Source organism: Pinus tabuliformis, chromosome 3_1, assembly GCF_031772625.1.
Source record: "Pinus tabuliformis cultivar Carrire ecotype Pingquan chromosome 3_1, CPIR1, whole genome shotgun sequence".
NCBI classification, from domain to species: Eukaryota; Viridiplantae; Streptophyta; class Pinopsida; order Pinales; family Pinaceae; genus Pinus; species Pinus tabuliformis.
The window spans coordinates 139,580,077-139,595,509 of NC_142301.1; the positions used below are offsets into that span (position 1 = coordinate 139,580,077).

General features: G+C 36.4%; 1 protein-coding gene across 1 annotated transcript in view; it reads right to left on the reverse strand.

The window, feature by feature from the left end:
* LOC149186165 (histone H4-like) overlaps positions 1-11,177 on the reverse strand; it is an 86,008-nt gene extending 74,831 nt beyond the window's left edge. The window contains exon 1 of the mRNA XM_089410924.1: positions 10,690-11,177. Within this exon, the coding sequence (XP_089267050.1) occupies positions 10,795-11,106 (312 nt within the window). The 5' untranslated portion in view covers positions 11,107-11,177 and the 3' untranslated portion in view covers positions 10,690-10,794. The remainder of the gene's footprint in view (positions 1-10,689) is intronic.
* Between the last annotated feature and the right edge of the window lie 4,256 nt (positions 11,178-15,433).

Here is a 15,433-nt window from a genome sequence, read left to right on the forward strand (position 1 = left end):
TGCTTCTTGAAAGGCGTGTACATACGCAGAAGTGTCTTATAAGGGTTGCATACATATGCTAGGGTTTTGTTGTATATGATGTATGATCAGTCTTGTTGTGTTTATTGTTGTCTGTCGATGAAGTCTTTCATGATGATCTGTGTTTGACAATGTTGGTTGAGGTTGAACTGATTATGTTATGAAATATTGAATAGTAATGATGTTGCTATGAGATGATTTGTATTTGGTTCAGAGATATGTGACAATATCAATATATGTTTCAGTGATTGATTTCAGTAGTGTAGTGATTCAATTTCAGGATTCAATGTTTTGATATTTGTACATAGGTTATATGAAGAGAAGGCACATATATACATGGGTATGTCTCATAACAGTAGCGTATATATTCTAACATAAGATTAACCAAGGTTTGCAGTGACAGGATCTGGTTTATGTGATGAACAGTAAGAGGTCTGACATTTTGATGAAGAGTATACAGTGAATTAAGATGACCTCGTTGCTTTGGTTGTTTGAGATTTGGTAATTGATTTATTCAATTATTTAGTGATTAAGTTGGTTCAATGATTTGATACAGTGATTGATTTCAGTTTGTTATTTGATATTGGGCTTAAATGATGGTAATGGGTCCAGTCTGAAAATTTGATGAAACATGGCTTACAGATTTGATGTTTTGGTTCAGGTGGATCCAGTATGAAATATGAAACATGGTCTACAAAGGCGCTGAGGGTTGGAGCCTTCAATAAGGAACTCGAAGATTCCTTCCAATAGTAGTTGGTAAATCTGATCGGGGGGTTGGAGCTCCTTTCCAGTGGTTGCCGGTAAATGAGATAAGGGGGTTGGAGCTCTCTTTCGGTGGGTGTCGGTAAATGAGATCAGGGGGTTGGAGCTCCCTTTCGGGGGGTTTTGGTAAATGAGATCAGGGGGTTGAAGATCCCTTCTAGTGGTTGTTGGAGAACGAGAGAAGTTTGTAGCCTTCTACAGGTGGTTTCCTACGTGCTAGTATGAATCTGTGCCAATACAAGATTGTAAGAAGTTTTTCATTATAATAAAAAATGAAGATAGAGACGACAACATCGATGGTTTTCTCCCACATTGAGTTTCCACCTAAAAATCATGGTGTTCATGGGTGTTGATGTGTTGCTTATGTGTGATGGTTTATTTTGTTCTCATTGCACATGGTTATTGTTTAATTAATCCCTAATGAAATACTGATACACTGGTTAAAGTTAAACAAATGATGAATTAACTGAAAAGTTAGTTAACTAGGTATACGCTAATTGTATGCATAGCAGTTGCATACAAACGCAAATTTACTTCATTATAGTCGCACACAGAAATATGAATAATAAAAGAAAAGTTTAAGTGAGTTTTTAAAATACTGATTCACCCCCACCCCCCTCTCAATATTTTTCCCAAGAGACCAATCTCAACGAATTGAAAATTCAACCCACCCTTCTCAAGGACTTCAATGGAGCATTTAGTTACAGGCTCAAGGGTATTGATGGCGGGCTCAATTGAAGACTTCGGGCCCCATTCTTCATGTCGGGATTGCAAAAGATCAAAGGTCAACCTAGGACACTGTAAGGAAGGCTAATTTAGGCTAGAAGACATGCCAATCAGAGTTTTGTGACTATTGAACACTTAATCTTTGGGATTAGGAATCCTATGTGAATATTGTAAATAGAAAAATATGATAAATTGGAAGGCAAAGAGACATTGGGAGATGAAACCCAATAGTCCCTTTCTCCTTGTATATTTTCATATTCTATCTTAATGCAAAGGCAACAAGTTATTCGTGGAGGTACCCTCTTGGCCTAACATGGTATCAGAGTCAGCTCCCAAATTAGCCTTTTTGTTGTAACTCCTATCTATTGCCATTATTCCCTACTATAATATCTTTATGGTCATTATTGTCCTCTATCCACGTGTGTTTGAGCTCAGCATTAATTTCTAGATTGTTTATTCACTGTGGCATATGCGTTGGTGGTCGTTTTGGTCGATTGAATTTTCTACCACTTGGTGTTGCTCTCTGTTACGCTTGATGTTGCACTCCTGTATGCTACGCAGTGTTGCATCCCTACTTGAATGTGCACTCTCTGTGTTTAAAGACTCGCTTATTCTCTTCATACACAGTGAAGATCCCAAGTTTGTCTAAGAGGGAACCCGTGAGCACTTTGCAGGATGTCTGAGTGTGTTCTAGCGTAAGATTCAACCCTATTATACGATATTTTTAGGGAGATACCAATGGTTTTCACAAGCTGTTTACTCAAATTTACAGTTTGTATATCAAAGAAAAAAAAGGTCGATTCAGGATTGAAGAGGCTCGCATCTAAACATTAAGTTGAATCTTATGGAGGTCGAAACTGCTGCCACGGTGAACGTTTTTGTCTAACGTTGAGATTTTATGATGCATTCGCTCATCTCCAGTGTGGGGGTAGTTTTATTTGGCAAAGAGAACTACCATTAGCGGTCTTAGAGGATAAAACACGCCTTTATTTTTAATGAGTTGTGGAAAGGTGTTTGTGAAGAAGGAGACAATGCACCTGAAAATCCTACTTCAGACAAAGAACTTGCCATCTCAGAAAACAAGAATAGCAAGGCCTATACTTTGATTGCAACATTCGTAAATGAAGAGGTGAGTAGTCATATTTCTCCATTTCCAAATTCCTTTGAAGTCGTAAAGAAGTTGAAGGAATTGTATGACTCACACTTTAAACTTGAAGTTGTTCAATTGATGATCAAGTTGTTCAATTTTGAGTTGAAAAATGATGACCCTCTTATGTTAGCATCAGAAGTAAGATACATTATGCATGACATAAAAGCCACTGGTGTTGAAATAGATATTCCTCTCATAGCTTATGTCAAGGCACTATATCACACCTATTCACAGTGTCTTGACTCATTGTAAGCAAGTGGAAACCTTAAGGAGATTACTTTTGACTCCCTTGAAAAGAAGTTTGTTGAAAGAGATAATACTTTTGGGAAAAAGACAACTCCTCAATATCATGAAGAAGTTGTGTGTCTTGCATAGAAAGAGAAGAATCATGCACAATATTCTTCTAGAGGAAGAGGTGGCCGAAGAGGAAGAGGAAGGAAGAATTTTAGGGGCAAGGGGGGCAGGCATTTCCAAGGAGAAAGTTCTAATCTTCTTTGCATTCGATGCAATAGAGATGGACATGATGTTTCCACATGTAAGCTATCTTGGGACATAATTGATCAGGAAAGAAATGAAGGAAAAGGTAAAATGTCTAACAAAGGGAAAGGAAAAGCACCTAAGTCTGCTCATTATGTTGTAGCACATTGCAACATTGGAGTAATTGAAGACTTATTCAATGTTTCACTTGCTTCATGGAAAAATGTTTGGTTGCTTGATTCAGGAGCAACTTGCCATATGAACTTCAAAAGATATTTCTTTAAAGAATTCATTGTTAATGTTGATGAAGCAGTATACTTAAAAGACAAATCAAAACTCAAGCCATCGAGACTTGGCACCATCAAGCTCAAATTCCCTGGTCTTCTAGACGTTCTTCTACATGATGTTCTATACCTCTCGAAGTTGAGGAGAAACTTATTGTCTTGGTCCACATCAGTTGCCAACAAGGACACTCCATTCACATATTTGATGGCAAAGTTGAGGTCAAAAAAGCATCAGATCACTCACTTGTCATGATTGTGATAGAAGAAGAAAGGCCTCTGAAGTTGCAAGGAACTTCTACTCGTGCATAAAACTTTTCATAAAATTCTCATTATGATGAAGGTACATGTCCATCAAGTATTTTATGGCATGCTAGATTTGGACACTTGAACTATGACATCGTCCGTTTGTTGAAGAAAAATGGTGTTACTAGTTTGCCTACTATCCCTAGGAAACTTAAGCAGTGTAATGATTGTATCTTAGGAAATCACAACACACAATTTTTTCATGATTCTCATTCCAGAGCACATAGAAAACTTGAACTCATTCATTCTAATTTATGTGGCCCAATGTTTGTTCCTTCTTTAAATGGTAATAAATATACGATGAAATTTATTGATGACTACACCAGAATGTGTTGGGTTTATTTATTGAAGAACAAATCTTGAGCTTTTGAAACACTCAAGAACTTTCATGCATGGATTGAAAATTATGCACAATCTCATATTGGATCTATTTGTACTACTAATGGAAAAGAATATACATCAAATGAATTTGAAAACTATCTTCGCCAAGATGGGATCAAACATCAAACAATCGTGCCTTATAATCCCCAATAGAACAGAGTAGTTGAAATAATGAATAAAAAATCTTAAATATGGTACATTTCATGATGATTTTCAAGAATGTTAAACTGATGTTTTGCGTTGATGTAGTTCTATGTGTTGTGTATATAAATAATAAGTATCCATATAATGCTATAAAAAACAAGACTCCCTACGAAATGTAGTATGGCCACATTCCTTCGGTGAGGCATCTCAGGGTTTATGGTTCCACCTGTTATGCCTTGATACCCAAGGAACAAAGAAACAAACTCGGTGCAAGGAGTAGCAAATGTATCTTCTTGGGGTACTCAAATACCTCCAAAGTATATCGTCTCTATGATGAAATGAATAAGATGTTTATAATATCCAGAGATGTGATATTTATTGAATCTTCCAAGATTGACAATGTTGTTGAGTGGTAACTTGAACGCTTGGATACATTTAGACATGAAAAGTCTTTTTAAGAGTTTGATAATGAAATTCCACATCTTGAAGGGGAGATTCCTATACTGGATCAATATGTGAAATCTTCTTCTGGAGCACTCTCTCCCCTACATGAAGCACAAGCCATTGATGACACTTTGAGTGATGTGATTGACAGAATTGGGAGACTAAATCTTAATTCAGCCCCATCTTAGTTAAGTGAGCAGCCTGGGCCATCTCAAAAAGGTCCTCCAAAATTGCTAACAAAGACACTTGAAAGTGCTCGTCCTAATGAGGTTGGAAATACAGTTACAAGAAGCTCAACTCGACATAATGGAGGTGATGTAGACAATTTTGATTCACCTATTGATATGGATGTTTCTTATGATTGTGAATTGAATTTGTCTACAAATTTTGCACGAACTTCCTTAAAGGAAGACGCTTCTCATGATGAATGGAAAGAAGCGATGTAGAAATAATATGATGCTTTGATAAAAAAAGACATTTGGAAGCTGGTTGATCCTCCATTGGGAACCAAACCAATACGCTGCAAATGGCTCTTCAAGAACAAGTATAAAACAGAGGGCTCACTTGACAAACATAAAGCCAAGCTTGTGGCAAAAGGTTTTGTACAGAAGGAAGGGGTTGACTATGAAGAAACTTTTGCCCCCACAGCAAAATGGGCTACCATCCAGACACTCTTTGCCTTGGAAGCTCAGAATGGTTGGAAAGTCCATCTAATGGATGTAAAAATTGCTTTGATCTGAAAGAGAATGTTTTTATGTCCCAACCAGACGGATTTGTTGTGAAAAATCAAGAACACAAAGTATGCAAATTTGTAAAATCCTTGTATGGCCTCAAGCAAGCACCACGAGCCTGGTACGAGAAATTGACTGAGCATCTTCTGAAACTCAATTTCAAACATTATGATCTTGATGATGCAACTTTGTTTGTCAAGAAAGTTGACAAAACAATTGTATATTTTGTAGTGTATGTAGATGATCTTCTGATGACAAGGAACAATGAGAGCTACATTGCATCCATAAAGAAAGAACTGAAGAAAGGTTTTGAAATGACAGATTTGGGCTATGTTCACTACTATCTTGGTATTGAAGTAACTCAACATCCGAAGTTTATATTCGTCTCTTAGAAGTACATTGGAGATATGTTGAACATGTTTGGCATCGCTAAGTGCAACCCTTTGACTACTCCAATGGAACAAAACTTAAAGCTCTCAACTACCTGACTACTACCATACCAGACATTTCATTTGTTGTTGGAATCCTCTCCAGGTTTATGCAAAAGCCTTGTGAGGGTCACTGGTCCACTGCAAAAGAGTTCTAAAATACTTGAAGGGAACTCAAGACTTTGGACTCAAGTATACACAAGTGGATGACTTCAGCTTGATTGAATACTTCAACTTAGATTTCAATGGAGATAAAGAAACTAAAGTATCTACTTCAGGTCATGTTATGAGTCTTGCATCAAGGGTTGTCTCCTAGAGGTCACGTAAACAATCAATTCCAACAGTTTCCACAATTGAGACAAAATATGTGACAATAGTTGAAGCAATGAAGTAAATTGTGTGGCTTAGGAAAATTCTGGAAGATTTGTAGAAGAAACAAGTGCGTTCAACTCATATTTTGATTGACAACACTTCTACAATAAATTTGGCCAAAAACCCAAAGTTCCATGATCTAACAAAGCACATCAATGCAAAATACCATCTAATTCGACATCATGTTGAGGCCAAAACAATCAACCTACATCATTGTTCTACAAATAAGCATATTGCAGACATCTCCAAAGCAATTAGAAGTGAAAAGTTTGAAATATTCAAAATGATGCTTGGACTCACCACCATCCCTTCAGATTAAGGGAGGGAATGTTGAACACCTAATCTTTGGAGTTAAAAGTCTCATGTAAATATTGTAAATAGCAAAATAAGATAAGTTGGAAGAGGAAGAGACATTGGAAGATGAAACCCAATAGTCTCCCTCTCCTTGTATATAGTCATATTCTATCTTAATGCAAAGGCAACAAGTTATTCGTGGAGTTACTCTCTTGGCCTCACACCAACTCCCCTCGGGCTCTCGGCATATGGTTAGTCCACTGTCTCATTAAGAATTATGTTATGTAGTTGCAAATTTATGGAGATGCTTTCTCAATTTTATCAAAATCTGGTTGGCCCATCAAAGGGAAGTTGTCCATATTGTAATCAACAATTTTGTAGCTCTTACCAAAATTATCAATCCTTTTTTTCCAAATAGACTAGTTAAGGAAAACATGCATAATCTAAAGGAGCTCAACATGTGTTATTTGGCCAATTTCACAACAAGGCAACCCATGGCATAACAAAAATACACTGTATTTTTTTGGCACAGTAATATAAAGTCGAACCTTCATACAAAAAAATATATGTATTAAAATTATAAAACATTTATTTTTAACATGTTTTATAATTTTTTAATTTAAATTTTAAATGTGAGGTGCATAACATTGATGACATAGATGGATAGATATATAACTCAAAAAGAAAAAGTTTATTGTAAATATTGAATTTTTATATGTTTATCCATTAAATTTAAATATGAAGTTTTGAAATATAATTTTATGAATATGAATCATTATTTTAATTTATATGGTCTAAGGGATTTAATTTATAACTACTATTTATATGACATACATATTATATATATATATATATATATTATGACTCTTTTTGAAAAAAAATTATATAAAAACAAAATTACAATATAATAAATTTAAAAAATCTGTTTTTTTAATTTTCTATTATTATTTTTTATTGAGTCGACATTGTATTTTATTATTATTAATTTTTGATTTAATGTTTCATTTTATGGATACTACAACATCTCTTCCATATTGATTCGACATTTAAATATTTACACTTATTTACAAATATTGTAACATTTTCCTCATATTGGGTTGTCGATCACTTCTCGACACAATGATGATCTCCTTGATGTCCTTCTCTCCCCAACATTGTTGCCTCTCTAGTTGCACTAATCCCCTAGTCATTATCTTGTCGATGTCATTGTCTCTTTATTTTCATTGAGTAATTGTACTAGCAACACATGTTATGTTATAATAAAATAATAGTAATAATCTAGTTTTAAAGTCATAACCAAAGACATGAAATTGGTGTATGAAATGCCCTTGTTTATGGGAAAGGGAGTCACTTCCACATAACAATTCAACTACTAAAGTCTATGGAGGTGTACATACTCTATTCCCATTTGGATTTGCACTTGTAATCTTTTAAGAAGAAACACATGCTCTTAACCATTAGGCCCACACACCTTATAAAATAACAATTGTCATATTAAAAAACCATATAATATATCATAAATTAGGATAGTTAAAGACTTAATAGTCAAAACTAATGTTGTGAAGCTCTTCCATCCTAAGTAATATGAAACCCTTCTGGCATAAGATTTCACATCCATTGATCCTAGACAAGGGGTCAGATTCACACATGTAAAGGATAGCAAGGATGAAAGAGAAAAAGCTAGATTCACACATGTAAAGGATAGCAAGGATGAAAGAGAAAAAGCTTTCCCATCATAAGTAATATGAAACCCTTCCATCCTTAGAGTTGATATCCATTGATCCTAGACAAGGGTCCAAACTCACACATGTAAAGGATAGCAAGGATGAAGACAAAAAGGAGCCCACCCACAATGAAAGACATATAAGATGCATAGATATTAAACATAAAAGGCATGGGCAGAGATTATAGTTTTCCGTGCCAAAGACATGGACATTAAAAAACACACACATGATACATAGTTCATTTTAAATAACAATCTTTTTGGTCAATGATCAAAATACGAAATTCATTCATGCTTCCCCACTTCTTCCTTTAATACGTACATATAGACAAGAAACACATGAAATGGATAATACACTATTATTTGTTAAAATCTAATTCAGGTTTCTGTGGTCGACAATGGTTATGGATTCCAATGAACTGTAGGCTACACACAGTTCTCTCCATCAGCATGGGGAAGATCTAAGTGCAATGCGGCCAGAGTTAAAAGGAATGCTCAAGCTTCTCTCAGCAGTTGAGGACTCAACAGGTTTTAGCAGCGAGGTTTAATGATCTGTTCACCTGCATTTTACGCACAGGATCGATGTACAAGAATATGCGATTCTAAAATCCCTGAACATTGTTTGGGGAGCTCTCGGTGAATCATCTCCAAGCCCATGGGCCTCATGAATGGTGCTCCTCTCTCTTCTGCTCTAAACTAACAACCGCCTAGGCAATGAGAAAGTGCAAGATCTGTTGCTTCTAGATGTTATTTCCCTCTCAGTAGGACTTATAACTGCAGCTGGGGTTATGACAGTTCTCATCCCTAGGAACACTAACATCCTCTCAAAGGAGCAGATCGTTTCTACTTAAGACAACCAAGCTGGTGTGTTGATTCAAGTGTAGGAGGGTGAATGAACTTGAACCAGGGACAATAACTTGTTGCCAGGCAAATCTAAACTTTCTAGTATAACCCCTGCTGCTAAAGGAGTTCCACAAATCATTGTGCTTTGATGTTGATGACAATATTCATAATGTCTTTGATAGGGACAAAACCATTGGTCCAAAAAACAAAACCACCATCACAAATGACAAGGAGATTGAGAAGATGGTTTATGATTATGAGACGTTAAAGGCTGAAGATGACAAGCAGATTGATAAGATGGTTCATGATTATGAGACATTAAAGGCCGAAGATGAAAAGCAGAAGAAGGTAGAGGCCAAGAACTCCTTGGAGAAGAGAGATGATAAGACTGTAGCAAAGATGGATGTAAAATTCAAGATGGCCTTGAACCAAAAAATCCAGTGGCTGGATGCCAAGTAGCTGACTGATGTTTGAGTTTGATGGCAGGATGAAGAAGATAGAGACCACTATCTATCCTATCATTGCTAAGATGTACCGAGGGGTGTTGATATCCGTAGTGGTGTATATGGCGATGTTGGCTCTCCTGAAAATATGGTCATTTTGCTGCTGCAGGTGCAGGGACTAAAACTGAAGGTAATTAAATAATTCTCTGGAATCTGATAAAAGTACCGTTGAAAATTAGGATTTAGCAGGTGCGTGATCTCTCAATTTTGGGAATAAGAATTGCGCGATAATGTTTTGTATTGCAATGGATTTATGTTGAGATAATTGCTACAGTGAGAAATAAACGAAGATCCCAGTCAGCGTCGCAATGCATCATTTTGTTTCATTGCACCCATAACTAAGCAAAGTATGTGTGTGTGGGTGGCCATTTTGCTGTTGCAGGTGCAGGGACTCAATCCTAAGATTGAGAAATTTAATTAAATATTTTCAATACCATTGAGGAATTTTATTAACTATTTCTCTCTGAAATATGATACAATACCGTTGAAATCCAATAACCCAGGTACCCAATAAAATACACTACCAACTACCCTTCTCCTTTCAATTTTAAAAATGTCAATGTATCAAAAAGCGTATTTTCACGCCTTTAAAACTGCATCAACAAACCACTTATTCGCCCTTGTCAATTGATTCAAATTGCAATGAATTGTAATTATCTAATTGTAATTTACATCTAAAAAAATTCTGTAAAATTCTAGCCAAAACAGAGAAATAGAGGCAGTGCTGATCCATAGAAAAACACCAAAGTTAACACGGTAAGGCAATCAATAGCTATACCCCATTTCCAAATCATTTCCGGCAATATTTTGGTATAACTTGAAAATTAAAATTGAAAAGAATCCCAAAGTTAAAAGCTGTCCTCTTACCCCGGCTATTGATTTTTGAATTGATAGAGATTAGCATAATCACACAATCTACCTTACGATTTGGTCCAGGTTATCACAATTGCACCATCTGAACAATTGAGTAATCAAATTGAACGAACTTCTTTTTTTCACCAAATTACGGCCAAGGGAGCTAAAAGTGGGGCAATCCAGTAACGACATAGACAACTCCTCTCTCAACACACTGAATAAAATCGTACGAGCTGCAACTAAAACAATGCATTCGACACTCGACAGCCTCAAAATTTCCCATAGATACGAAGGTGGTGTCTAGGGACACCAGAAATGACTGAGTAATGAATGAACAATAGTCAGAATGAGACCTCTCAGCCTCCAAAGCCGTAAAGAGTTCGGCCCTGCCTTTTTAAGGAGTAGACGACATCCATAGCTGTCACAGTTTTTCTCCTGGCGTGCTCTGTGTATGTCACGGCATCCCTGATCACGTTCTCCAAGAAGATCTTCAAGACGCCTCTGGTCTCTTCATAGATGAGACCGCTGATGCGCTTAACGCCTCCTCTCCTGGCGAGACGCCTGATAGCAGGCTTGGTGATGCCCTGGATATTATCTCTCAGAACTTTCCTGTGCCTCTTCGCACCTCCCTTTCCCAAACCCTTTCCTCCCTTTCCACGCCCAGACATCTTTCTTTCTCGCTAGCTGCTGCTTCCAACCGAAATGATAGAATGAAGAATAGCGATGCTGGGGAGGACTGCGAGAGGAGAATATATATCTAGAGACCCTCTCACACACATCTCGCTGCTTCAATCCCAATGCCTCTCATCAACGACTCAGAGATATTGATCCGTTGCACCTCGATCGGTTCCTTGAGAACCGTCGATGAGATTTGATCAATGGCTGCAATCAAATAGAGGAGGATTGAGGAATTTATCCTCGACTTTGAAAAAAAGGCGCCAACGCTTGGGAATGTCTAAAACACCTTTATTGAACTTTAATTTTATTTTTTTAAGATTGGAAGATTCGTTGACTTTGACTCTAAATTAGATATTTTGAATTTCATTATTTAAAAACATTATACATTCATATTTAAGATGTGCCAGCGAAAGTTTTTCCTCTTTTCTAGGTTGAATAATAAAAGTTGGGTTTTGGGTTTTTTTCCCAAAGAAGTTAAAAAGAATAATAAAAGTTTGTATTTTCAAGTCTTTGAAAACCTTTTTTTTCCTTTCAATAATGACATTTAGCATGCTTTAAGGGGAATTAAAACTTTATAAAGTGGTTACATTGTTTAAAGATCACAGGATTTGGGGATTTGGTTTTTAATGGAAAATGAATATTTATTATGAATAAACATAAGTGGAAATATAATAAGAGTAGGTAAAATTATTATTTTTTTCACAAAAGAAAAATTATTTTTTAATTATGCATTCAAAGTTTACATTTAGGCTCTGCAATTGACTTTGTACTGGTATTGTAGTATGTGCATCAAGGTTAGATCACAAGAAAGAAAACGGTATCAATCATATGTTGGTACTAAAATTTGGAGATTTCGGAGGTAAAAACTTCCCTGGAGACTAATGCAAAATTGTTGAGTGACTCAACCAAGTCACCTTTATAAAAAAATTTAGTAGAAAAAATGGACATGTATGAAACCTATAATTGGCAATTGCTAGGAGAAACTCAACCAAGTCACCCTAATAAAAAAATTTAGGAGCAAAAATGGACATGTATGAAACCTATAATTGTTAGGATATGGCAAACAAAACTACAGAGTGAGGGATCTAAGTCAACCCCATTGGAAGCATCATGAATCCTGTTGACATCCTGTTAATTTTAGTTAACCTTTTAGTTAACCTATGCTTAACACAATTTACTTCAATGTTCCTTAGCAACCCAATAACAATTTCCAATTTCCAATAGCAAAAGAATCGCATTGAGAGTTAAAGCAGATAGAACATGAAACAAAATGCAGAAGACAAGCCAAGACAAGAGGACACTAGATTTGGCGGATGCAAGGGAAAAACCCCATTGTGGTGAAAACCCTTTAATCGAGTCTTATTATTATTATATCAAATGTTCAACAAAGAGAGAGTACAAAAGTCAATTTAACTTACCCAATTCAAAGTCAAAACAACACTGTAAATTTTTGTAGTCAACTGCAGTCAAACTTCAACCATAACCAAAAAAATCAACGTTGGTCAAAGAAACAATAGAATGTCCTCAAAATAGCTCGATCTTCCCCAGTGAAACTTGGTCTGATCAAGAGGTCAAAGCGAGCCCAAAGCAATGATAAATTCAATGGTCAAACTTGGTCAAACAACTGTCTGAAATCTACAGTCAACCTACAATTTTGGTTTGCAGTCAAAGTGCACAAAATGCCTCGATTTTTGTGCCAAAAGATGTGGCTTGCTGAGACAAAAATAACCCCAAAAAATTGAAGTCAAATGATGCCTAGAAGGTCACGGTCAATGTTGGTCAAACTGCAGATTTTTTGTGATTTTTGGCACTACAATTTAACTCTAAAATTTCGTCCTTCTTGTGCCACACGTGGGAGAGAGAATGCCCAATGTTGTACGAACCAATGAGAGAAGGAGAGAGAATGTGTGAGTGATGAAGATGCCAAATGAGGTGAGAGGACACTTGTATTTATACAAGTCAATGAGGGTGAAGAGTCATGTCTATTGGGCTTCATGAGCCTACATGATGTTAGGCCCCTATACTACTAGTGTAACCCCTTATTGTTATTAGTATAACCCACTTATTATATTGATGTACCCATGTAGTGCCCATATTGTTACTATTGTGCCCCATAGAAGCCCACTATTGTTATTATTGTACCCTTACATTATTATTGTTATGTCGGCTCTGATTATGTTATGACCTCTTAGACTCCTATATATAGAAAGGAGGTCTTTTCATTTGTATCATCCAAGAATTGTTCATTTATGTAATATAAAGGAGGTTTCCCCCTCGAAGAGGCTGAATTCTAAGGCGTTGATCTATCTTTTCTATCTTTCTTGAGCTGGTTTCATAACATTTTGTATCAGAGCTTTGGATTCTAGGGTTTCGTTGCTCCAAATAGGTCATCGTGGCATTTTCACTATAACTTTTTTTATATGACGTTTCAGAAGTCGCAAAAAAAACCCATTTGAGAAGAAATCGCGTTGAATGTTGGGTCCGAATTTTAGAGCTTTTTGCGCGATATTTGCGGAGATATGATCTGAGGAAGTTGGTCTTTTTGCAGACTCTTGAATTACATTCAAAATAGGTGACCTAAGGAAAATCGTCATAACTTTCTCTCTAGGGATCGAATTGAAATTTCGTAAGAAGGTACAGAAAGAGGACGGACTGTAGTTTTTTGTATATCGCTTTCAGATCCAAAGGTCGAAACAGTGACACGTGGCACTTCATACAAGTTCGCTCTTTTGGAAAGGTCTATAATCAGGTCATCTTGGGAGATTGTGCATAACTCTTTCTTAGAGAATCCAATTTGGATCAGACTAGTGGCATTGGAAAGAGGACATAGAGGGCTACTATAGGTCACAATTTCAGAACTTAAAGATCTGAAAGTACAGAGTTACAATTGTTTCAAGGTTGAGCTCCTAAAATCAAGAAAAAGCAAGATGAGGAAGTTTGATGGCAAGGATCCGGTAAATTGGATACTTCAGATGGAGCAATATTTTGATCTACATGGTGTACAACTATTACAAAAGGTATGTATTGCATCTTCATATTTAGAACCAGATCAATTTTTATGGTACGAAGGGCTTTGTTCTCGTAAACAACTTGTTACGTGGTCAATTTTCACGGAGGAAATGATAGCACATTATGAGGATACAAAGAGCAACACCTTATTTAGAGCAACACCACAGCAATTGGAAAGAGTAAAAGGGCTTTGTGACATAGTGGAATGAAAAATTATGGAAACCAGGAAGCGTACCCCTCACAACTATAAAGATGGAAGTGTTGTTTCTCCAAGCCTTCCACAACCTACAAGGGTTACACCACAACAATTGGAAAAAAAAGAAAAAGGGCTTTGTTACAATTGTGATAGCAAATGCACTAAAGGTCATAAGTGTGTTGAGAAGAAATTATTTTACATAGAATATGAAGAGGAGGAAGAAAAGGATCAAGAAACATCAAAAAAAGAAGATATACGCCAGGACCCCACCCCAGAGAAAGAAGAAATGAATCAGACCATATCTTGTAAAGCATTGGCAAGAATTACCACTCCTCAAACTCTCAAGATAGAAGGACATATCAAGAAGAAAAAGGTGCAAGAAGTGAAAGATCACATCGAGAAAGAAGAAATGAATCCAACCGTATCTTGTAATTTATTGTTCGAAATTACCACTCCTCAAACTATCAAGATAGAAGGACATATCAAGAAGAAAAATGTTCAAGAAGTGAAAGATCACATCCAGCATCAAGAAATGAATCCGACCATATCTTGTAAAGGTTTGGAAGAAATTACCACTCCTCAAACTCTAGAGATAGAAGGACATATCAAGAAGAAAAAGGTTCAAGCAGTGAAAGATCACATCGAGCATCAACAACAAGTTCTCCAAGTTTTAAAGGATAACGCCACTTCGGTGCAAAATCAAACGAAACAACAGGTAGATAAACATCGTAGTGAAAAATCTTTTGATGTAGGTGATTGGGTATTTTTACTGCTACATCTCAACCAAGCTATTTATGAGAAGGAAATGTTGGCAATACTACATGCACTTTAAAAATGGCGAGCTTACCTAATGGGAAGACTCTTCAAGGATGAGGATGTGGAAGCATTGTTTTGTGCTATTTATATTATCCAACCAGATTGGATAAACGAAGCAAGGGATGAATGGAAGAAGGATGAAGAAGTATGGCCACTTATTCAAAAGTTGCAAAAGATCCCAATTCAAACAATATTGCCAGAAATCGAAGAGGAAGGAAAAATCATATTGGAACCTGGAGCAGTCACAGAAGCAAGAACCTGACAGCTACGAAATCGATCAATTTCAAAGTATCTCA